This window comes from Harpia harpyja, chromosome 6, assembly GCF_026419915.1.
Source record: "Harpia harpyja isolate bHarHar1 chromosome 6, bHarHar1 primary haplotype, whole genome shotgun sequence".
In the NCBI taxonomy this organism is placed as follows: domain Eukaryota; kingdom Metazoa; phylum Chordata; class Aves; order Accipitriformes; family Accipitridae; genus Harpia; species Harpia harpyja.
Genome location: NC_068945.1, coordinates 1,468,865 through 1,492,005, shown reverse-complemented (window position 1 = coordinate 1,492,005; position 23,141 = coordinate 1,468,865). Strand labels below are relative to the sequence as shown.

At 40.8% G+C, this 23,141-nt stretch overlaps 1 protein-coding gene across 3 annotated transcripts in view; it reads right to left on the bottom strand.

Moving 5' to 3' along the window:
* Window positions 1-23,141, bottom strand: part of PARVB (parvin beta) — a 67,367-nt gene that overhangs the window by 21,897 nt on the left and 22,329 nt on the right. For all 3 annotated transcript variants that reach the window (XM_052790907.1, XM_052790909.1, XM_052790908.1), the window contains exons 2-6: window positions 20,871-20,960; window positions 17,455-17,525; window positions 8,263-8,365; window positions 4,740-4,880; window positions 3,747-3,862 (exon numbers count right to left, since the gene is read on the bottom strand). In XM_052790907.1, the coding sequence (XP_052646867.1) occupies window positions 3,747-3,862; window positions 4,740-4,880; window positions 8,263-8,365; window positions 17,455-17,525; window positions 20,871-20,960 (521 nt within the window). The remainder of the gene's footprint in view (window positions 1-3,746; window positions 3,863-4,739; window positions 4,881-8,262; window positions 8,366-17,454; window positions 17,526-20,870; window positions 20,961-23,141) is intronic.

Sequence of the window (23,141 nt, the reverse complement as noted above, 5' to 3'; positions counted from 1 at the left end):
GAATTACTGTAAAAATACCTCAGATCTCCCAGCAGCATCAAGGTGGAACATGCTGCAATGTTAAAAATGAGGATGAAGGAAGCTAAGTGCAAAAGACAGCAATTCCTGAGCCTTATAAAAATACCCAACACAGTGAGACTTAAGAACAAATTTTACACTTACTTCTGAGAACATTTTTGCTTTCCTGAATTAGGGTATTCCTTCATCATTCAAGTTTATGTTTCAAATAACAGGTAGTAAAGTCAGCTGGAAGAAAAATCTCGGGATTTTCAGTTCTCACTGGAAGCACTCACTGAAACCACAAATTTTCTCTTCTCCCTGTCCTCACTGAGGAGGGCTGGAACAACAGGCACATGCTGAGTGACACCAGTATTAAAACATGTAGCATCTTAGACTCTTAACTCAGCACTTGGCTCAGGAGTAGCTATCAACAGGATCTTAACTAGAAGACCCACCTAAACCCTTGCTCTGCCAGGACACTTCATGTACAACTTGGACATATATTGTCATGGTAACAAAATTTTCTATTTCACACAAAAACCACCAAGAAAACCAATTTTGGAGATTGATTTCAAAAAGGTTTGAAAGTAACTAGGTTTCAGGAACTCTGCTCTTGAGAGGGCCTACCTCATGGTGCCCATTATAAAATAATATAAACAAAAGTGTTTTCTGCTGGGTTAGTCTTGTAGTTGTTCTACGTAATATTGACAGACAGACAGATAGTCAAAGGTTCTTCCTGCCAAGGAAAGTAAAGCAGAAAGTCCTCTCCAAAACACTTGTGGTTTTCTGAGCAAACTAGACAGTGCAGGACCAAAAACCAATAGTGTATTGTTTGGCAGATACAGATCCAGCTACAAATCTTTCTCAGGCTCTAAATTAACTATTTTTAATCTCAGTCTGTCACCTCAAGATGCTAAAGGAAGGGAAGAATTTAAGGGAAGGGCAGAATCACCACCAGTCTGTGGAGATCTTGATAAATACTTTCCATGTAGCACAGTGCTGTCATAATATTATCTCATTTTATGGAGCAGGACACTAAAAATTAGAGAAGAAAGCCCACAACACTTACACAAGCTAATAAGGTATTCGGCATTGCCCTGAGATGGGCTATGGAAATGCACACCACTTAGCTAAGCAGTAACTTGCTAACCAGTATGACTCTCTTATCTTCATAGTGTAAGCACAGCCCTTCTGGGCAAGAAGCACCTCATGCATCTGCACAGTGTGAGGACGGCTCAACAAAGTTGATAATGATAATCCTAAGTGCCAAAGTCACCCGTGAAAGTGAGACTTAACTCGTTTTGAAAATTTCAGTGTGGGTGTGTTCTTGCACAATACTCCACAGCATCTTGCAAGGTTTTCTTGATGCGGGGTCAATTCTGCAAAGCTTACAAAGAAGTCACTTAAACTGTTGATTAATCCCCTTAAATGCATATTCAAGCAAGAAGAGGCATTTAAACTAAAACCTTTCAGAGCAGACATCTTATGTTAATTGTGGTCTAGTTTGACAGAACCCTAATCATTATCAGGATCTGTAGTAAGAGATCACTTCACAATAAATTTATAATTATAAGAACTATTATTAAGAAGATTATTATTATCTTACTTGGATTAGGAACAGTATTAACCTCATTACCATTCTTCTGTTTGTCATTAGTATAACAAAGGCTAAATAAAATCCATTTAGAGAGATCTGTGTTACTGAACCAGCATCTATTTTTAGATGAGAATATGGATGCTGAACCACAAAAATTCAATTTACCAAACTATAAGGCAAAAGTTATTGCTCCAGAAGAAACATGCTTCAGTTCATACTGTGCCTTGCCTTCCATTTAAATAAACAAACCTGAAGAGTTGCAAGCTTTTCCTAGCAGTGGGATAGGGGGGCTGAAACAAGCCTCCTCTTGCACAAGGCCAGCTGAGGTAGGCTCACAGCCAGCAGTTGCCATAACCATCTCCAGGACTCCGGGCTCTAGGTCCAAGAGCAAGAGCTTACAGCGTCTCAGGCTTAAACTCTCATTGTACCATTGCTCTGACACCTTCAGGCATTCCCTTGGGGACACAAGAGTTGCTCTTTCTCTTTCTTTCTTTCTTTCTTTCTTTTTCTTTCCCTGTTTCTGTCAGCCTTTATCTCATCCTTTCTTCACCTCAGCCTTGCCTAGTCTCAAGATGCAGGGACTCCGGTGAACCAGATGCTCTCAGTAGGTGTCTTCTCTATATCCCTCCAACAGGAAAAGATGTGAAAACACATCCTGCACAGCCTTCCCTGTGCTACAGAGGTGCAGGGTCCTGAAGCTTGAACTAAGGACAAGGAAAGGGAGGCTTTACCTCTTCACCTAAGGGTTTTTTCCTGACTTATCAGTTGCAGAAGACACTTCACTGTACTGAGCAGGAGGAGATTTCTAGCATCAGGGTATCAGAGGACTGTTGACCACCTTGTATTTACATTTTCCTCCTTACCTTTCCAAGACAGTCAAAAGAAATTTAAGAAGAAATTGGTCTCCTATTTACATTCATGTTACTTTATACCTAACTCACCATTACTAAAATGAAAGAACTACAGCAGCCTGAAAGCAGTTCAAAATCACCTCTTAAAGATAATACATACATTTATTGTGAGCCAGAGAGTATCCATCAGTTACTCACTTACATCACACCCTGTACCCCTACAGCATTCAGGCAGGCAGCCTGGAAAATCCCATTATTTAAACGTAAAGCAAAATGAGGCTTGCCTAAGCAACCACCTTGCAATTGCATCTTGTAAGGCGATCCACATTCTCAAAACAGAATCCAAGATCACTTTTTCTTCTTTATTCTTGAAAGGAAACCTACTACAACCTGACAGCTCTAATAGTAAATGGCACATACAGAAAGCACTTCCACAGCCTGTTGCCAGCAGCTCAGCCTGCCTTGCAACAACAGCGCTGAGCAACAGCAAACAGTCAAGGCATGATCAGAGTGCCAGCTGGAACAGCTCTGCCTGGTGTTTCAACAGCTGTTGAGAAAAGCTGGGTTCGCATGCTACAGACTGAACTGCCACAGGAGCGTCAGTTGGGATAGAAGGCAAGATAAAAAGTAAGAGTACACGTGCTCTGACAGTAAAGTCTTTGCAGAGTGAAAGGAAATGGTCAACACCAAGCAGAGAAAGGAATAACTAGAGCAATATCTAGGGCAGGAGGGAAGAAATCAGGGTTCCTCAGGTCAGATCTCCTCTCCATATCCAAGGAAAGCTAACAAAAACACAAGGCTGTGAAAGAAATTTTGAAAGTCTATTAGCATGCCAAGGAAAACAACATGTCTAAGTCTGCATAATAAGTCATCGAGGAAAAACAACATCAGTAACAGGCTTCCCAGACTAGGGAGATTCTACATGCTGAAACTCCGTTCTGTGCTGTTCATGTTTCAATGGCTTCTCTAGACAAAATGCATGGCAAAACCCATTTACTAAAGTGCCAGAAATTACGGACACAACTCTCTCTTATACAAAAACCCATCACGTGTTTTTAGCTTGATATTGCAGTAGGAAATGGTGGTCCCAAACATGTTAAAGATATGATGTTCTCAGGATCACATCTGAGCACACCAAAAATGCATTCCCAGGACTGGGACTCACTAAACAACTGGAACAAGAATTTTCTAAATTACAAGAGATCAGGGGACAATGGATGGGAGCAGCCTAGTACTGAAAAATCAGAGTGATAAATAATGATTGTTCTGATCAATTTCTCTCATGAGTTCATACTCACCCGTACAACTACCACTTGTACAGACACATGTTCAGGCAGTCGAATGGGAGCCCGGAAATGCATTGCCAAAGCTACCAGAAGATGAAGAATGGAAATCAGATTCTTGCCATGGATTGCTGCAGGGAATAAGGAAAATGAAGCAAATAAAAGAATACTGAGGCCTTATTTTAAACAAACAGCTCTAGGAAAAAGGCAGGAAAAAGGCAGCGAAAAATGCCTTTGGTGAACACTGTCTTTTTTCTTTTTATCCTTCTTCTTCTCCATCCCAAATTAACAAGGCCTACAATATAATTTTACAGGTAGCAAAGCCTAGATTCAACCCTCCCTTTAAATTACACGCCTAACTTAGGAGTCCAAACACTTCAGCTCCCTCTCTAGTCCATTAAGACAGGCAGACTCAATCACTTGCCTTCCACTGTACCAGAGAATACTGGAAAATTCTTTTAGCAGACTTCCAATGTGTTAACACAAGCTTTCCTACCTGTAAGGGATGAACCCAACCCACTGCCTAGGTGAAGGGACTTCTCAAATTCCGCTCTCACTTTTGGATTGCAACAGGCCATGCTTGAACAGAGGGCACTTTCTGCTTAGCCTGTCAGAAGCTGCATCCTCCAGCAGGATGCAGGATCCTTTTACCCTCCCTGTGGTGGCCTGAAGGGTTAGACGACCCTCTAGTACTTGAATGACTAACACATTTCTCATGCCTGTGGGGATTCAAATTCAGGAAGCACACAAAAAACTTTCTAATGAAAGCATATCCTTAAAGGAACAAATTACTTCAACTATCCCATAGCGATGTACATCTGTCCTTAAACAAAGACCACAGAAGGTGGTACCAGCTACAATCCATACATGGATGTGGTAACACCCTCTACGCAAATAAATAGATAATTTTTAAAAACACGCTGCATCACAGAGAATATGATCAACCTATTGATTATCATACCCTCCTTGCCTGCGAAGCTGAGAGAGAAAGCACAACAGAGTCCTTACAGTCAATGTTCCACTTGATTGTCCAGCCATGGGGTCGGAGTAAATCATGGACAGCTTCCAGGACCGTCTGCAACTTTTGTTTCTGACCAATTTCAGATTGCGTCACTTCTGCCACATTCAGTTTACGGTCAGCCAATTTTTCTGTGTTTGAAAAAAAGAATAACAAAAAGAACAGGCAAAATCAGATTAAACAAAGGCCTGGGTGGGAATAACGAGCTCAGAGCACTGGTCAGAGCTGGACTCTGCTAGAAATTTTCCAAGAGAATGATTTTCCTCAGAAAGCAAAACAGCTGAAAGCAAACCTTTCATCAAAGTGCATCAATTCCAATAAAATCTGTGACAGAAAACTGCTAAGGTCTGGCAGAGCATGCTCATCAATCAAGTGTCAAAATATATAACAACTTTCAGACAGGCACCAAGTTAGTAATAATATTTATTGTACCTCCCATTTTCTTGCACTGCTGAAAAGCACTTGGCACAACACAGCCTTCACTACACAAGGAATCTGCACAGGTTCAATGGACTTTTCTAATAACAAGTTAATTTAGGACAAAAAAGGGGAAATATTGTGTGAACATTTACTTCAGCTTGATAAGATTTATTTCAGGTTAGCTGAAGGCATGAATTTAAGCTAGAGCAAACTTTGCCTCCTTGATAAACCATCAAGAGTCACAGACTCATATGACCCACAGATTTGTACTGGCTTAGTGGAACTAATTTAAAGAAAGAAGTAAGTTGGTACAAGCTTGTCATGTTGTTATGACATTGTCACATCACGGTTGATTACTTCCAGAAATGAACTAATGCAGGAAATTTTGTAAAATGCCATTACTAAAATTTGAATTATGTTTCTGTAATATAATTATTTGTTGCCAAAGTCATAGACAAGTCATTCTTCTCTTCCTCTGCATTGTGGCCCTTGCCAAAGACACAGGAGCTGAATTTCTCTAAATAAGAAAAAAAAGAAGAAAGAGAGCTGAGGAAGGTGGGGTAGAGTCCTCCAGCCACCAGAGCAATGAGAACAGCTGATCTCTTTTCTCCCTCCACCCTGGGGAAAAAAAGGTCAAACTCACTCTGCTGCTGGGACTAGGAGGTCAGGACTGGTTGAACATATTCCAATTATATATTATTATTCCAGTCTTTAAAACAAAAAACCCCATACTTCACCAAAACTGTTTTCACAAAATGGGATGGGCTTCACCTCTAAAGATTCTTTCAGAAACATTTCAGAGTTGTCAAAACCTATTATTCCAATAATGGAGATACTTCTGCTCTCAAGTTCCAGAGTATGTTTCTTCTGAACATTTTACCTAGCTGAAGATATATATATATATCTATTTTTTAAAAAGTGACAGAAATACAGAAGTACGTTAGTACCTGAACAGAAGAGACTTGCAGGTTATCAACTCACAAATACTTTGAACATTTTGACTGTTCCTATCAATCTACAGTAGGAAATTTTAATCAATATCTGAATAATATTAATGGGAAAAATGTCATTTAGCCAAGATGTCTCTGAGTCTTTTTTAAACTGACCACCAAAAAAATGCAAATATTATTTAAAAGTATTTTAGACATTTTTTAAAAAATTATACTACAAGATTCATTTTTTGGTCACTTGTTATGGCTCCTATCTATTCTCAGCCCAGGTTAGCTGCCAGTCAGCAAGCAGAAATTTATTTCCTTTCACCCTGAAACCATGCATACCAAGCCACCCCAGCCCCTCGAAGTGGCACTACTTGTACCTTGACAAAGTTAACTAAAGGAGCTACACCTCAATCAGTCAGACAGCCATTTGGTAATCTCTTACTCCAAACTGCTTCAAAATAAGCCCACTGACAAGCTGTTGTCTTTCATCTTTTTTTTGTGTCTGCCTATCAAGACAGATCTTTTTGAAACATCTCTCACACACAAGGAATGATAACTACTACTTGAAGTTTAATGACCCTACGTTGTTAGCCTTTACTACAGGCACCAGAAGACTTGCACAACGGAGGGCTGACTCAGTTCTGAGGCCTCGAGCATCAGCACCACCACAAGCACGACTTGCTTTGCCTCTTGCATCAATAAGACAGCACAAAGATGGATAGATTCAGTAATACAAGTCTTGCTGAAGAAACCAAGACACCACTGAAGAACAACACAAGATGGGGGCTGAGTTGTGGTAGCTTCAGGTCAGGGGAGAAGCTTTTGCTCTCCAGTCAGAGGCCCAACAGGAAAAAAATGGGGGAAAAACAGTCCAGTTAAAGTCTCAGGCTGCAAGATGTACGTGCCCACCTTCTCTCCTGTAAGATATGCTAAGTTCAACTGAACTACATATGTATGTATGTACAACGAAGCACTTTCTAAATGTCTGCAGGCCTGAAGGTGGAACCATAACCTCCACAGGGAGTGTAAGAAAGCAGTGATACCTATGAGAAATGGCTACAGTGAAATGCACTACCACCTGCAGAAACAGCAGTGTCTATATATTAAGAAGTACAACGGTATTCACACAAATACTCCCCAGCTAAAATTAACTCCACACCCCTGCTCCCCACCATGTCTGGAGGGTCCCAGCTGCAGTCTAACCAAGCAGTGTTAGAAGTACTCTTGTTTTATTCATGAAGTTATTTTTGAGGCATTTTAATTGAACACAAAGTTAATTGCTGTTAACCAATTTTAAAAGCTTGTGAATGTTCACCAAAATACAGCAGACCTGTTGTTTAACGGACACATGCAGTAAATTCAGTAAGCAGAATCCGTTAGCACCAGTGGAATTAGCACCACTAGGTCCTCTTGCCCCACTCTGACACATACATCCCACATCCCAGCCCACTCTTGAAAACATGTCATAAGTAAACTGAGAGCAGTCTGACTATCTGTCTCCAAGAAACAGTGTGGATTTACAATGGCACTTGAAGCTTCAAGTCTCTTTGTTTGCTAAAAGCACCCCCATAAATCACTGCATCATCATAAGGTTTTCTCCATTGTGCTGCTTCCGTGAACACACACATCGCAAAGATGTAAGGGGGCTGCAAAATCGCAATTGCTTAACTGAGTATATCCTTTCATGAATCATTCGCACAAAAGTGCGCATGATGAGTATGTGCCTGCTGCCATGCATTCTCTTTTCCTCATTTTCTTCCCCTTAAGTAATTCTATCAGGACCTCAAGAAAGCTCTCAGCCCAAGAGCTTTCAGAAGCAAACTATACAGACAAAATTTTGGACTACATGGCTTCTGCTTGGTTCCCCATTGTAAACACAAATCTCACCTTTTTTCTGCCACATATTTCAGCTGTCTGGACTATACTTAGTCCATGAAACAGATACCTAGGAATCATCTGGATTTCCTCCCCTTTCAGCAGACAGCCTGAGAAGAACAGATGGAGAAGCTGACACTGTAGCTATCAGTGAAACAAACTCTATCCCTGGTGAGATGGTTGAGTTACTGCACAGACCTGCTGCTGTCTGCAGCTTTGGAAGAGATTAACTTTGGGCCCCTTCCAGACTTTGGGGCTGCCTTCTCTTGTGTGAACTCACCTAGCAGCTTTTGCAGCACCTGCCCATCATAAAGGTCCTCTTCAAGCTGTTTGACAATGATTCTCTCCTCCACCAGCACATCATTAATCCAGTCAATTAGAACCTAGAAGTACAGAAAAAAGGTGGCAAATGTCTAAAAACCACTGAAATATGTTCCTTCCATTCAAGGCAGTAATCAGGAATTTAAAACAGAGCAAGAGTAACCATATCTATGTACTTCCAAGTTACAGAGAAATAACAAAGAGATGCTTTTGCTGTATTGTTTTTAATTCAGGTCTTACAGCATGGCAATTTTAGTGCCCTCTATTTTTCCACATTAAAATGTCTCCTTATTGCACTAATTCTAAAGCAAGTAGCAACTAGCAGCTCTGCAACAATAACCTCTGCTAGTATCTATGTTCTCCAGGTCCCAAAACTCACGTCTTACCTGTTTTATGTGAACAGCAGACCTGCCAATAGATGACAATAGTCCCACGCTCCCACCATGATCTCTACCCTGAATAGATGTGAGTGGTGTGCCAGAAAGAAGAGCTTCAGAAGGGAAAGAGTGAACGCTTATAACAGGAGCTAAACAGACCCACTAGCTAGATCCCAGCCATTAGCAACAGGACAAGGCATTTTATCTTAAGCTATTGCAGGATACAGAAGGATACAAATTAAAATTTTTGTCAAATGGACCTGATAACCATTCTACAACATATATAATAGTCCCCACATGCTGACTACTGTAACTATAAAAATCATTCAATCACCTGCAAAACAGGAATGAACATAAAGAACCTTTAAAAAGAAAAGGAACTGAGTTAAGTTTTCCAGGTGCCAAAGATAACAATTACCAAACAGTTACAGGAAAAACAGCCTTGACTGTTTGAAGTTGGCAGTAGTGCTTTCCTCCAATTTATTATTTGGAAAATTAAATTACTTTTGCAAAAATAATAAAGTTCTGTGGGAAGAGACGCAATGTTAAATCCTGCTAAATCCTTGATTCTATAAGAGGAGGAGAGTATTGCCAATCATAGACATGCGAAATCCATTAACTAGAGCCACCTAAAGCAATGAGCCTCATTTAAAAATACTGCAGATTTTAATTTGCTTCATATAAAATTGTGGATTCTTTAAATTAACTTTCTGATTAGATCCCATACTTCTGCCTCTTCTCAACAGTCATGACGGCTAAGAGAGTTTTAGGTTTTTAATATACAAGAGATTGTGAAACAAAAGCAAATAAACAAAATTCAGACAGGCTTGCACCGGAAAACACCCACCTTGGCCATCCTAGGAAACATGAGCATTTGAATATGTTGGTCACAAGGACATTTAAGTAATTCAGCCTGGCTACCGAGGTTCATTGAATCTACCAACCGCAAGTAAGTTTTGCTAGACTTAGTGTCTACAAAGAAGTTTACAATCCAAACATGAAATACTAATGCTTCATGCACCTCTAATCTGTATCTTTAGTACTTCCAAAGCATGCTGAAAATGTGAGGGCTGAAACTCGGCTCTAAAAATAGTGTAAGTGGCAAATTTTAGCTGGGTGATATGGCAACCAGTCAAGTCATGGAAAGCAAGGCTCGGCATCAATGCTTACATATGTGAATCGCTTTTGCCCTCTAAGCTGCCCAGAGGGATGAAAAATCTCAGTAATAAAAATGACTCCTCTAAAGAGCCTGCTTTCAAAATAAAGCTTTTCTGGTAAGTTATTCACTAGCCAGTATCAGCAACTTGTATCAAAAGTGGTCTTCTCTAGAGCAGGTAAAGGAAAAGTGGAGGTGACATTTGAAGACAGATGTGCATATACAAGGATGTGCTCTGCACCGGTACTATTGCCCCACTGCTCCCCTGTGACCTTGCAGGAACCTTATCTACCACTTGGGCCATTCCCTCTACCAGATGGCCTCCACTGCGAGGTTACAGCTACCACCAGGGTTCCAACACATGCCACCAAATTGTTCCACACTCTCACATCCACCCAATGCCTTTTATTGGGAGGAGGATCATAGTTTCCCCCTCTCCTTCCCCTGCCTCATGCTCCCCTCCTGCAACACCTTCATGGCTTTCACTGCCAATAAATTGACAACCACACTTCTGCTTTAGCAGCCCAGCCTGCCGGCATGCCAGCTACCCCTGGCACTTGGGGTCCTGGATTGAAAGGGGTATTGCAGCACCGTGCCCTGGCAGGTACAGTCATCCTCTCACTTTGGCAGTGGTCACAGGAGTAATGCTGGGAAGTCTGTCTCCTGACACATGCTCCAATATGTCCTGGAAACCATCTTGCTTCTGTGTCACACAGCCTGATATATATATATATATATATATCACATATGGGCAGGTAAAAATGTCAAGACAATTGCTCTTCCTGCGTTTCACCCTCAGGATGCCTCTTCAGCAGCCTCTGGATCAGGTAAACTCTCCCTGCCCAGTGCTTCTCCCCTAGGTTTAAAGCTAAGGTTTTCAAAAAATCGTGACCTGTCACCTATCACCTGGCATAGGGCATCAAACCTTTGGATTTCCTTTGAAAACCCCAACCAAAACTAGCTCATCAGAGAGCATAGCCAGCAAAAGTTAAATGCAAGAAGATGCAGCCTAAATAAAACAGTTAGCAGAGCTCTGCTCCACAGGTGGGGAACCATGACCACATTTGGAGAGAAAACTCCAATCAGCTGTTCTTGGCTCTTCCTATCTTTTTCAGGGGATAGAAGGACATTTATGGTAAAGGGCTGGAAAGAGTCATTAGACAAATTAGCAAAGGATTACCACAGATGGAAGACAATGAGAAGAGGGCTACCATCTTTCACCTTGAAAACTGCTCACCAGTGATACAGAAAAGTGAGTCCTAAATAACAAGGTATTTTCTTGTCCCAGATCATCTAGAAAGAGATTTTCAAAGCCTCTCAATAAGGTGACTGCCCAATTCCAAAATGATACAAGTTTGACACACATAGATATCAATAGAAAAACAACAGAAGAAATCAAAGTCACAGAAGATTTAGGTCTTCTGTGAGATTTACAGAGCAGACTTTCAAAAATTTTCTGAAGCTCAGCTGAAATTATCATTTGATAATCAGATCCCATTACAGTCCCTAAAGGAAGAGGCCAGATTTCCAAAAGTCCTCCGAAGCTTTGTTAAAAGAAGACTCAGGACGCTAAACTATTTGAAACCATTAATAAACATCTTATTTTGTCTGTCCTGTGCTGAATGGTATTGAAGTCAGAACCTACAAAATGCCAAGGAATTACAAATAAAAGTCTGGAAGTACCTTCTAATGTAGGGGCCAACATCCCATTTCCAAGTGTGCATGTACACAGGAATCATAAAGTGGCTTTGGGTACAAGGTGTTAAAAAAGGGAAATACCTACACTATGTGCTACTTAAATGTTTCAGGGAAATATAGCACTGGAAAACTTTTGGGAAAAAAAGTACATAAAAGAGATACAAATTAAACAAGGTCTAGCCATAGTTATTTTATTATTTTAATAGTTCAGCATCTGAATGAAAGATAACCCAAAGAACATTCTAACTTCTTTAGTATTCAGACTACAACTCCAGCTCTGTTAGAAAAAAATGAATTTGCAATTTATATTTAAGAAAAAAAAAAAATCCAAGTTTTTTTTTTTTAACAGCCCTTCAAGACTGGCAAGTGCTGTAATTAAAAAGCAAACAAACAAACCCCAAAAATCTGCTGTCCCACCTCTTGATTTCCTGACTGTGTCTTAATTAGGAGCCTGGAAAAATCTTTCTGCACAGAATTTTTTTTTTTTTTTTTAACTTTTAAAAGGGAAATGAAGCACCATATTGCTTATTGAAATGACAAACATGCAGAAATACTCTCTAACTCTCTGCTCATGGATAGTCAGCTCTCCAGTTCTTTGTAGTTGCTCCTTCATTCAAAGACAGAAGCAGAAAATATTCAATAACCTGAATGTCTAAAAATTTAAACAGCTTGATACAGGCACAGAGTACTTGGTGGGAAGCATACAGAAGGTGCAGACAGAGAGCTTTTCCAGTGCATGAAAATATGCTTAACTTCGATCTGTCTGGTCTCACACTCCTCTACCCATTCCTTCATTTCTGTGCCTGTACTTCATACATCTGCAGTTCGATATTGCCTTTTAAGCTCAGGCTACATTTGCTGCATTAAATAACAGGGGTAGGAGAAACACTGCAGGACTGAGGGAGTGCTTTATTGCAAAGCCTGTTCTCTCAGTGTCAGCCCTAACACCATGCCTCCCCTTACACGCAGTGGCTGGTGAAGCCACTACAAGATCCCACATGTAGCTAATGATCTTCAATGCACCTGAGACTCATCATCTTGTTCAGTACTTGGAGACTCACAAAACAGCCTGCAGGTACAAGAAAATGTTTGTTAGGTCCCTTGTCATACCTTCATAAAAAGCTGCTTTTCTATAGTATGTGGGATTAGCAGCGCAATTTAAAAACTTTAATACAATATCCCCATGTCCTCAAAACCACGCCTACCTTTTCATGCATATCCACACTCATATAAAACATCTCTGAACTGCGTCAAATGCTCAGACACATGCGTTTGTAGTTCTAAAATTTCCAGCAGTGCTTTAAATTCTGACACATCCATTTATCATATCATTCTTAAGACAAATGCGTATGTCTGGTTAAGTGAGCCGTGTTGCATCACTAAACACTGGGCTGAAAACTGAAATTTGCCATGAGGCAGACAGCTGAAACAAAAGAGTGCTAGAAATCTAGAGAGGAAAAATGAGTCTGCCTGGCCGACTTGTTTTTTTAGTTCATGCAAGATGGGGTTTTACATCAAACTTCACCAGCTTGGTGAAGTATTTTTGTTCTGCAGGCTGGCTGTTCCCATGGCAGTGAGGCACGTTCAGAGTTAATGTGCAGAGTTCAAGGGCGTAAGGACCCCACAGTCACCGCTATACAGTAATGAACAAAATGAAAACCAAGACAAAATACATGAACACATCTGGAACAATGGGAAAACAGGAAGCCCAGTCACCAAAAGCAGCAAAGAAAGAAAACCCTGATTTCAATGACACTTTTCCCCCGACTTCTGCAAGAAATAGGAAGCAGAGATCAAAGTTATGAAAGCTTAACTGGCTTCGGGGTTGAGCATGGAAATTTATTAAAATTCATATTCAGGCCTGGAAACTATTGACTAAGCACAAAGCACTGGTTGCCTGTAAACAAAGAGAAGCCTTCTTGTTTTTAAAAGCAGACCATGGAGAGCATTTAGGAAGCACAGTTTCATTTGGTCACATGAAACCTTACCAAAAGGACGGTGGCTTCATTTTGGTTTTCTCTTCACCACAGTGAATTTTAAAAAGCCATAAAATTAGACATGGCAAAAGGTGATAATTTCTAGGACAGTGAATGATTTACTACAAATGAGAATGTTTACTCATTTCAGGCAGTATCTAGAGTACCAGTGTTTGGCTCTGTATTAAGTTTAGATGAGGCTTTAAGGGCCAAAAGTTGTTGCAGTATCAGTCAATCTTACAGAAGTCTTTGCAGGGAGGGAAAGCATCTTGCAACTGTGACTCGCTGTCTTTTGTCAAGGCAAGGCACTTTCAGACAGGACCCAATTCTCACAAGCTGCTGTTCTAAAATTTTGGATTCAATTAGTAGAAGCTCTTCTTCATACTTTTCCTACCCAAATACATGAGAAAACCATAGGAAATCTGCCACTTATGTCAAATGTTAAAATATCTTTTCAAAGTCTCTGACTCAATTCCTACAGCCTATTAATTCTAATTATGTTTAGGATGACAACCAGCAATGAAGCTTGTGAAAATTTTACCTGTCAGCCATATCTGAACCAGAAGGAGGGAAAAAAGATTCCTTCCACCTTTACACCCAGTACACAAAGAAACACACATGAACAACAAGGAAAGCACACATACATCAGCCGCCTCTTTTTTTTTGAGTATTCAAAAGAGAGCTAGAAGAACCCCTACACACTCTTTACAATTAGCGACATGGACCAACTAAGGGAACTTTATATATTAATGTAAACGGAATTTTAAACAGATTCACAATAACATATAGACCAGAAACCTGACTCTGAAGTATACAAAAAGAAACAATATTATCACAGGACACCTCTGTATCTGATCACAAAACAGCCCAAACTTAAAATTCAAATGCTTACTTTAAGTTAGCTGTGCACTTGTCACTTGGCAAATATTGGGCACTGAGTAAAAGAAGCTCACACATTTCAGACACTAGAAATAGAGTATTTTGTGAATAAATTATTTATACAGACATACATAATTAAAATGATAACTCATCTCTCTTTCCCTGATCTGAATTTTCAGCTTTAGGTCTCTTCAGCCGTGTACCAAACTGTGTTTGATTACACACAGAGCAAATTAAGTGAGGAAAAAAAGGCTGCTGGCCACAGAGGGAACTTATTTGAACACTTCTTATTGACAAATTGTGGCCAACTATTTTTAGAATACCATCAATGATGATAACAAACAACACTTTGAGGAATAATTCTAGTTCCTAATGATTTTCATATGTGCAAGAGGACTTAAAGCAGGTATTTTAGCATCCCCTACTAAGCAGCCTTCAACAAGGGGATGCACTGTATATTTGCATTAACAAGAGTGAGGAATGAGGCTTTTTATTGTGGGGTTTTTTTCTGTTGGTCTCTCTGTGTTACCACAATGCTATACAATCTGTCTCTCCAGAGTTACAACGGCTCTGTCAAAATCACTTCCAAACACTCACACAAGCTTGCACTGATCAATCCACTATGCATATCATCCCTATGGCATGAGGCTAGCAGAAATTAAAACAACATTTTGTGGAGACAAAGAGATATTAAAGCAGTGTCAGCAACAGATCATCTCTGCTGCTGCTTTGCACTGAGATCCATTTACCCAACTGCATGTGACTGACAGAACAGAAAAACTCAAAATCAACGATGGCAAACCATTGGCATGTCTAACTGGTGTTGAAAGAGATTTGGGCTGGCACCAATGAAACTAAGTGATACTGCCAAACTTCAAAAGGCATGAGGCTCTATTGCTGCTATTGACACATTCCCCTCTGAGGGGAAAAGAGCAAGAACCACTTTAAACTACAAAAACCTCCGTCTATTCAACTCCTCACTCTTTGCTAGTCCGTGGAGATCTTTGATTTCAAGCTGTGTGGGGCAGGCAATCTTTTCTGCTGGCTGCTGCTGTACAGCACTTAGCACAGCTAATTCTCATCCAGCACTGGGGCTCCTGGAAAATGTCATTAACCACTGAAGAACAGAAAAAAAAGGAATAAATTGCTCATTTTTTTGCATTATCCAAACTCTGTGGCATAAAATAGGTTTTACTAACATAATTCAAACCTCTCCCTGCCTTACAGATTCACACCAACATAGTGTTAAATATTTCCCTAGCTGAATCTCTGTAAAAACTCTCAACTGCTGAGAGGTATGCAAATGATTAGCAATTACCTAAATTACATAATTTTCAAGTAGGCACTCTACAGGACACATCTCTCCTTTGAGGATGATCCCAAGGAAACAATCTGCAGTTACATGCTGTTCCCTGCACCAGCTGCTCCAGTTCAATTCGTAATATGTTATTCTCTCTTCATGCAAGTGTAAACTGGCGTAGTGAACCAGAGCCTCCTTCTGCAATGTGCTGTAAGCACTCAGACACATTCTCAAGTGCTGCTCTAGCCCTGATTTTCATTCCTCCTGAAGGTTTTCAGGTTTTTAAACTGGAAAATACAACCTTGCTAGACTCTGACATCCAGGGAAGACTCACCAACTCCTATTAAATTCAAAAGCAAAATTCCCAATTTAAAAGCAATTCTGATCTCAGTATCGAGTCTCCTGCATCACACAGTGCATCTGCTTCCTTCATTGCAATGACTCTTGTTCAGCTGAATTATTCATGATAATATCGCTGCTCCACTAGCAAAGAAACCACAGTACATTTTGAAAGAGTGATGCAAGACCACTGTACCTTTTGAGAGAATTAATGGATTTAGGTACTAACAAAGAAAGAACATGCAAATTCACTTAATTTAAAACCACAATGTATTCCAGGTGAATTAGAATAACAAAGAAATTTGAGTAGAGCTCCTTGCTAAACTCGGTTTGATGAGGTTTTATAATCCTAAACATGTTATTGCAGCGTTAATAACAGATCACTGGGCTTGTTTTAAATATGTACCAGGTGAGCAGTTTGCTCAAGCATTCTGTGAAGCATATGCGTGCAGCCAAGGTGCACAAGGTTTCCTGAAAGGAATGTGCCACAGCTCAACCCCCTATCTGGAGACATTATCCGAAGTTTTCAGACCCACCCAGCTACAGCTGCATTGTTGTTTCTAACAAAAATAATTTTTAAAAATAATTTAAAAATAATAAAGAGGAAGTGTAGCGGGAAGTATAACACAAGCACAAATGCTTTTTGGAAAGAGATCACATTTGTTCAGAATTGCCATCCGTTCTCTTCCTGCTCAAGCTTTCACCGTGTTAACCTCAATGACTTACTGCATAGGAAAGGTTCTCCTAAACACTAGTCCCTCAAGATCAAATCCTCCATCATACCTGGCAGAAACTATGAGCACTGCTGAGGCAGAAAGCCACACTTCACATCAGCACAGCTGGGAACACCATTATCAATACCTTGGGCAGATGACTCCAGTGACAACAGATTCAGGACAATCTGGCCCCTGCCCCAATCACACAGGTAAACTGAGGACTTTTCTTTAAAAAAACCCAACAGAATACAGGGCAAGAAGAATCTCAGTTCCAACTCTCCTGTAACACCAGATGTCTCCTCATTGTCCCCTACCATGCCCTTGCTCATTTCAGTCCTACTCTTCTCCTGAAATCTCACTAATGCTTTCCAAAGCTCCTTCCCTGTTTTCATAAACAGAAGGAACCTAGGTTTATGTGCAATGACTGCAGGTAGATTCAAGCTAAGCACTGATCCTCGCTGTGATAATCACAAGGATATAAGTGGACAATGGAGCTTTACTCCGTAACTACCATGAGCATTCTGACATTCAGCCTTTTCTTGTTTCTCTCATTGGTGCTTTTAGCCTTACCTTGTCGATGACCTCAGTTTTCACAGATATACTTCAGTAACAAGTTGTTACTCCTCAACTGTGTTCTTGGTAACCAGCCTGTAAATGACTCCGGCTCACTAGTGAAAGACTTGAAGAAGGACAAAATAGTGATTTCCTACCTTGATCAGTTCTTTGAACTTGGGGTCTTCTTTTGAGTTAGGATCAATCATAGTGCGTTCCTCATTCTCCTCTGTCCAAGTAAAATGGGAAACTTTAGTGAGATCCACTTCACACACACACTGCTGAAATACTGCAACAATTCCTAATCATGAAGTGGCCTGTCAGCTGATCATGAAATGACGGTGCCTAGTCATCATCTTAGCAAGGGAATATCCAATGATCAAAGTGTTAGATATTTTTAGAGATATACAGAAAGATAACACAGCCCTAACTTCCTGTCGTGGTTTCAGCCCGGCTGGTAACAAAGCACCGCGCAGGGGCTCGCTCACTCCTCCCCACCCCGCTCCAGTGGGATGGAGAGGAGAATCAGAAAGGAGAAAAGAAAAAAAACGGAACCTCGTGGCTTGAGATAAGGACAGTTTACTGGGACAACACAAGAAGAGAAGTTACAACAACAACAACGATACTAATAAAAGAATATACAAAATGAGTGATGCACAGTGCAACTGCTCACCACCCAGAACCCGACGCTCTGCCATTTCCCCCACCGAAAGCCGAGAGGGGACCCCCCAGCCCGCTCCCCAGTTATATACTGGGTATGGCGTCACAAGGTATGGAATAGCTCCTTGGCTAGTTCAGGTCAGGTGTCCCGGCTGTGCCCCCTCCCAGGTTCCTGTGAAAATTAACTCTATCCCAGCTGAACCCCGGACACTTCCCTAAAATAAGACTGTTTCCACTGGCCTTCCCCAGCTCAGACCCTGCTGTATGGAGAATAGTTCAAGAAAATCACCATCCTCTATACCATATGGGGCATGTTAACATTAATATGCCAAAAAGTGCAGTTGACTACTTTTCTCCCTCTCCTCAATTTGTATTTAGATTCTATTTGAAAACACCTGTCCCAAATGACACCATCCTGAAAAGTATAGCAAGCTTACGGCACTACACTCAGTGCAACTGCTGAGACTTGGGCTGAGAGTTGGTGCCTCCGCTCTCTGGTTCCCTGAAACTTGGTCACGCACGCAGCCCGGAGTGCATGAACTCCTTAACCTCTGGTTAAGCTGGAGAATGAAAATGTATATCAGTTGTGCATGGGGGAAGAACATAAAATAGACTTCTCAGGTGTAAAGTCTTCTATTTCTTCTGTTGCTGGCAGATGGACAGATGTGAGAAATGCTCTCCAATGGCCAGCAGGACAACCACAAGAGGCGTGAATATAAAGATTAATTTTTAGAAGGGATGATTTCATACAGAAATGTTCGTAGAAAAAATCAACTTGAGCTCAGTAAGGCTAACAACCAAACAACCTTTGGCAGAATTATCTTCACAACAGCACATACAGACACGTGCATCATGTGCATGTTTATATGCTACTTTAAGTGTGGATACCAGTATTTAGGAAGCAGCTGGAGCAAGTGTCATATTTTAAATTCTGGTGCTTGCTTTCAAGTAGCAGACCTCTCCCTGCACCCTTCATTTTAGCTCCTTTAGTAGCCAAGTGGTAACTGTGATCTAGGTTAGATCTGTTCCTTTCGGCGGAGAGCAAACCCTGGCTACTACACAACAGGAACACAAGGATGGTGACAGTGTCACAGCTACGCGAGGAGATCCACATCTCTTCAGCTAAAATAATTATTTATAAACCCCATGGATTTATCTTTAGCTGTGTCTAGACAGGCCATACGGAATCCTATTTTCCTATTGATTTCTCAATTCCTTCCAGCATGACAAGAAAGGAGGGGTTTCGGTATGACCATTGGTCCGGCCATTGCCACACTGCATAGAGGAACCCTTTAAAACCTGACAATGACCAACCTCCAGTAACTTCCTATTGCAGTGCTAGACTTCACTGCTGTCAGATGGAAAACACAACACTTGCACATCCTAGACACAAGACAGACTATACCATCTAACTGGTTACCTTACCCAGACATTTGGGTTCAGTATTTTCCAAAGCCCCTTATCTTTATTAAAAAAATAAGACCCTGCTATCCAAACATACTTGACAAATTTCCACAAACCTTTGAAAAAACATGAATTCTTTGGCTGCTTTTTTTTTCCGCTGTTCCTTTACTTCCTCCTTACTGCCTAGGATGAGTCAGGCAGTCTAGTCGTAAGGAAATGACACCCACTACACACCCAAAATACTGCTAACTGAAACCCTGAACAAGATTTGACCCATAATGGTATACGATTCACCACAGAACTTTCCTTAAGGTTCACCAGTGGTCATGCCTTTGCATGACAGGCCTTCAGGAGTGGTCCTGCATCTTCTAAATTCATACTCACCTTTAGTGGTACCCAGAAGAAATCGCTGGAGACACTCCACACATATACATAGAGCAATCAATGCTTTGCCCATGTCTCAGAAGAACAGTACTTTGCATTTCCTACTACTCTTCTAATCAGAAAATCTAAATGACTAACCCTTTTTTGTTTTTAATTTACTGTTTTATTATTTGTCTCCATGACAGCTTGCTTCAGCTAATTCCGTAGACTGAGAGACATATGGCCAGGAAAGAAAAAAGTGGTTTATTCCAACAAGTTTTAAACACTTTAGCTGTTAAATTATGCTGTTGCTCTTGTAGGGACTCGGTGGGGCCTGGGGGGGGGGGGGGGGCGGACAGAACGGGGATGGAACGGAGAGAACAGAAATTTGAATATTTACATTCTTTCTAGAAAGCATTGCTTGTTTTACATACTCCTATCCTAGTCACATTTAATTACTATTTTCAGCAGCCTAAATGCTCATCTGTTCATTCTGTATCAGGTCCCATTTTGCTGTACTGTTGCTTGCAAAGTGGCAGCAGTAACCCAAGGAGGAACATGGCATCCAGTAGTTAACAACAGTGTAGTATGTACGTTGAGACAAGGCAGTCTGAGGGTTCCACAGGAACCACAACACGCAATTCTGCTACAGGCTTTCTGTGGGTTGGTCCTTTGGCACCTCAGTTCCTCATCTATACATATATAGAGAGAAGATACCAATTCCTTACCAAAGAAGGATGTCTGAGATGCACTTGGCCAATGAGTCAATGGAACTGAAGTAAATCTTAAGCAGACAAATTCAGCAGTATTTTCCATCTAATTCTTTGCAAACCTCAACTTTCCATCTACTTCCAGGTTGATCACAGAAGAACTCAAGTTCTCTGCCAATTCATTGAACAAGTCAATTTTCCCATAAACTACCTAGTTTAAGTGTATCTGCATAGCTGGCACTGCTCTTTAAACTCCATTTTAGCCCTTCTAATTTCTAGTCTACATGTGACATGTAACAGTTTTCAATTCTCATGCCTAATTCTCTCAGTTTCAACTGAGCAATCTACATTCAACAGTAAAGCAATGCATATGGGGGTCACAGGGGCCACCTTCATTAATAATCGCTTAGTCGAGCTCTGTAGCATGAATACTTTACCTAATAGTGTGTCTTCTGGATGGATGTCCACAGTGCTTGGGTTCATTGGTGCATTGATAGCATTTTTACCTTCTTCTTGGAGGTCACTCACTGAATAGAGGGAAAAAACAGAAAGAAAGACTGTAATAAATGCAAAGTTTGCAGATATGTAGGGGTTGAAGAGGTTATTCATAATAAGAGAAAACATCTGGTAGATCTATTTCAAAACAGGCCCACAGTTTATGGAATTAAGAACTGCAGCCGCAGTGGAAAATAAAATCAAAGTAACATCCTTTTAGAGCTTCTTATTAGACTGAGCCACCACACAACTGGCTGAAAATATTTTGCAAGAAACCCAACTTTGTGGTAAGAGCAACCTCAGAATGCTTGCTTCTTCAGAAGGAAGGGGCGTGAGCTTTGTCTGCAGGACGGCCCAGATCTAGAGCAGACAGCAAACTGTAAAAGCAAGCTCATTTTCTGATAGCACAACCACCACTCATCACCACCTTTTCCAGCTGCAGAACACCAGGAACTGCAACTTGCTACTGGCCTTATTAAAAGCCTCAGAGAATCCCAGGGAGACCTACCAAATAAAGATGAAAATGTATTTATTTCTAGCATTGCCACTGGCTAAAAATAGATGTAGCGTGATCTGGTGAACACAAATCTGGGATTTGTGATTTCAAGCTCTTGTCCAAAACCTACAAGTCTCATTTGGGAAAGTCAGTAAAGTAACCTTCATCAACAAAATGGATATTAAAATACTTCCCTACGTCCTGAGAGGAACCGAACTAGAGGACAAGTACTGAATAGTTCTTTAGTATCTTCACAGAGCTTGACAGTAAGAAAAGCACTAGCAATGCTATAACACTTTTACTTTCCAAGGCACATCTCCCCCCAAACTCAGATAACGATTATTTATTATAAGCCAAGCTATTGAAATACATGCACTTGAAATAGGAGATACAAAGACACCGTGACAGGCCCATCTATTCAGTGACAGTTCTGTGTTAGCATGGGCTAAGATAATTTGTGGCAGCACTTGTGGTATTGCAGTCTCCTTTGGGAGAGGTCCAAGTCCCATACTCTTTTCAGGGAAAAGCAAGGACTTCCAAATAAGTAAGGTCTGCTAGACAAACTTTTCTGGGGAAAGGAGGAACAGTTAGCTAATAGTCACAGTATCCCAACAAGCACTTCCTTCAAGAACAGTCACCATTCCCCTTTCCCATTGGAAAATCAAACCACAGGCTAATCATTTGCATGCAGTCTGCAAAGGTTACAAAATCCTGCATCAGTACTTGCTTTTTTCCTGCTTGACAGAAGGGGAAAACACAGAGATGCTACTGCCCCAGAGGAGGACAGGGAAGAAGAATACACTACAATCCCCACTCCTTCTCCCACAGATACTTGAAACAGGTTCTTAAAACAAGTTACCACATTTCTTAATTGCAGTTCCAAGATGCTACTTAATTCTGGTTCACAGCATGATATTGAACATGACTAAAATACTCAGTTACGAAATGCTGTTCTTACGTTCTGCAAGCAACAAATACCAGTCTCATATTTTGAGACCTTATGGCTTATGAACCATGTTAAAGCAGCTGGTTAGAGCTGACACGGTACAAAGCCTGGGGGTAGGGGGGCTGCCAGCGGTAAGCACGGCTTGCTTTCTGTATTGTGTACCTTCTGCAAAGGGAAGGGAAGGAACAGCATTCTTGACTGCAAACAGAATACAATGTCTGCAGGCTGAGATTTAACCTCCTGAATGAAAACTGTTATTAAAGAAACTCTTAATTACCCCTTTTCTGCACTCATTCTCATTTTCTTGGAAAACTCTTCAAGCAAAAGTCAGGGAGCTAAGAGGCCTCATGCAACAGACCAAACCAGCTCTAACAGCATGCCTTACCCAGCCCTGTTTGCATTACGCCCAACTAGAGCTTTCTCACCCCAGCAGCTCCTACATTGTGATGCCAATAGGAATACAGCCACCAGGAGGCACAAGAAAAATCGTGTGGAAATTGGACATCACAAGTAATATTTTTAAAACCCTGCTAGGACTGTAAATGCCCAAATTCCAATTAAATCAGACTCTTTTGGGAAGTACCAGCCTTGTTTCTAGATGTAACTCTCTTTTCATTATTATAGCATTGCTGTCATTCTGGCAAAGCCAAGCATTCAATGAGGTCAGGGCATCGCTGTTTCTAATGCTCTGCAAATGCAGGAGAGAGCTGCTTAGTTCCTCTGGGCAGTGAATACATGGTACTGTCTTCAGTGTATGCTATATAAAAAAAA